Below are 2,500 nucleotides of genomic sequence, written 5' to 3' on the forward strand. Positions count from 1 at the left end.
AGTGTAAATGATGTGACCATAAACCTTATATTTCTGGATGTAAGATGTAATGAAAATGTAGTTGAATAAAAAATGACTTGAGGAGTCATTGACATATGTAAGAAAATCAGTAAGAAAAGACATAACATGATTATTAGGATTTTGTCACATTGGTGTCTTTTTATTACAGTGTCTATGGTTTTCCTTCACTTATTGAAATTCCTCTATGCCTATATCATTTGGATAAGGATGTGGGGTTAAAAAGCAGGAACAACTGCTCAGTATCGCATGTTACCCGGTACAGCATTCACTCGTGGCCTACAAGAAATATGGTCTAAATGAATTTAAAATCCAGTTTAGCATCCCCTTAAAGAGAGCTGCTCTTAGTTGCATAATAGGGAGGAAAAGTAATTGTGCAATGAATCTTGTGTGTGTTGCTAAATGTGGAAGGCTTTAGTGTAGCATTGAGTTAGGTCTGACAGTGACAGTGCTGCTGTAATAATGCAAAGGGACACTTTGCTGTAGTACAATATTTACTATGTTTAAAATTTATATTTAATTATGCTAGTTACTAGTTGAGTTACATCATGTCTTGGAAATTGTGAGTTATTATGCATATAAAAGAAATTGATTTGTTTTTCATTAATTTTTGCTACATATCTTTTTCTTTTGTTCTTTATTTGGTGAATCATAATATGAATGAATATTATTATATATTTAAGATCAACTCTAGAAGGTGTAATCAATTTCTTGAAATATTAATTGTTCATAACATTAGAAGTTAATCTGGCATGTGGATTGCTAACATGCTAAACAAAATATCTTACCTGTTTAGATGTTTACATATTGATGTTTACTCATAACAAAACACTGTGTTTATATGTGCGTACACAGAATTATTGACAATGTGTGTGTGTGTGTGTTTGTGTGTGTGTGTGTGTGTGTGTGTGTGTGTGTGTGTGTGTGTACATGTGTGTGCCTGTGGGCATAGGTGTGTGTTTGGGTGTTCATGTGCGTGTGAGCATGCGTGCTTGTGTGTGAGCATGAGTTCATGAGTGTGAGCGTGCATGCATGCGTGTGAGCGTGCGCGCATGCGTGTGAGTGTGAGCGCATGCGTATGAGCGTGTGAGCATGAGCGCATGCGTGTGAGCATGCGTGTGAACGTGCGTATGAGCGTGTATGCATGCGTGAGAGCATGCAGGCAAGCTTTTATGTGAGAAAAAGTGTGACTAAATTATATATATATATATATATATATATATATATATATATATATATATATATATATTTTTTTTTTTTTTTTTTTTTTTTTTTTTTTTTTTTTTTTTTTTTTTTTTTTTTTTTTTTTTTTTTATAATGAGTGTTGCACATATATCAATACACAGTTGACTTGTAAGTTGTTTATTTATTAATGTATAGGATTTATGCATGACATTGTAAATAACATTAATATGTTATTGATGCACATATATTCTCTCGCTCTTTCTTTCTCTCTCTCTTTCTTTCCTTCTTTCTTTCTTTTTTTTTCTTTCTTTCTTTCTTCTTTTGTTTCTCTACTCACTTTTCATGTTACTCTTCCTCTCATTTTTTTCTTTTTCTCTCCATTCTGGTTTTATTGTTTAATGATGTGCTATAATCATCCTCACTGATTTAAGGGTTTTTATAAATGAAAAAAGTATATATCAGTATGATGTATAGTAAATGAAAGTGCTTAATTTCTTCTGTAAACTACTTAATATTCCAATATTTGTATTTAGAATTTTTTTGAGACAAGATAGAAGTCATAGCCAGCTCACCTCTTGAAGAAACACTTAGAAATAATCTATTGCAGAGTACTTTGCTTATTTATTCATATTAATTTTATTGGCAGATCAAGCATGGTTGAAAAGCAGCGGCAACAAGCAGCCAACCAGAAGTACGATCTGAGCCTCTGGAGATATGCCGAGCTGCGTGATACTATCAACACTTCGTGTGATTTGGAACTGCTGGAGGTTAGACATGTAGTGATGTTGGAATAGTATTTTAGTCTGTCTGCATCTTTTCATATACAGGGATCCCCTTATTTGTCATTAATATGGACCAGATAAATGCAACAAATAGTGATGCACAGGAATGCATAATAAAAAGGTGTAATGTGGACTGGGACTGTAGTATTCAGTGGTTTGCTCAAGCATATAGTATAGAGAAATGATATGGAGACTGTTCTAGGAAAATAGTCTATTACCATCTAGATAAAGCAAATCAAATGATAAATATGGAGACTGGAAAATGGCAAAAAAAAAAACTAAAAATGCTTATACATAAAAAGAGAAAATCATTTTGCAAAGAGGAGGCATAGAGTCTTGTCACTACACACTTGTGTTCACGTGTGCCCCGCTTACAAACAGCGCACCCATCAGAGTGGCTGCCCACATAAGCCTAATGTTTGTATTTTGGGCCATGTGATTGCCATGAAGCATCCAGTTTCATTGGGTTTACAACTCTACAGTGCCTAGAGTGTGCTGATGTGACAGCATCTGCC

General features: G+C 34.0%; 1 protein-coding gene across 4 annotated transcripts in view; it reads left to right on the top strand.

The window, feature by feature from the left end:
- LOC119595189 (unconventional myosin-VI-like) overlaps positions 1-2,500 on the top strand; it is a 69,391-nt gene that overhangs the window by 49,904 nt on the left and 16,987 nt on the right. For all 4 annotated transcript variants that reach the window (XM_037944372.1, XM_037944376.1, XM_037944360.1 and 1 more), the window contains exon 20: positions 1,850-1,970. In XM_037944372.1, coding sequence (XP_037800300.1) covers positions 1,850-1,970 — 121 coding nt within the window. The remainder of the gene's footprint in view (positions 1-1,849; positions 1,971-2,500) is intronic.

The sequence above is a fragment of the Penaeus monodon genome, chromosome 3 (genome assembly GCF_015228065.2).
Source record: "Penaeus monodon isolate SGIC_2016 chromosome 3, NSTDA_Pmon_1, whole genome shotgun sequence".
Taxonomy (NCBI): Eukaryota; Metazoa; Arthropoda; class Malacostraca; order Decapoda; family Penaeidae; genus Penaeus; species Penaeus monodon.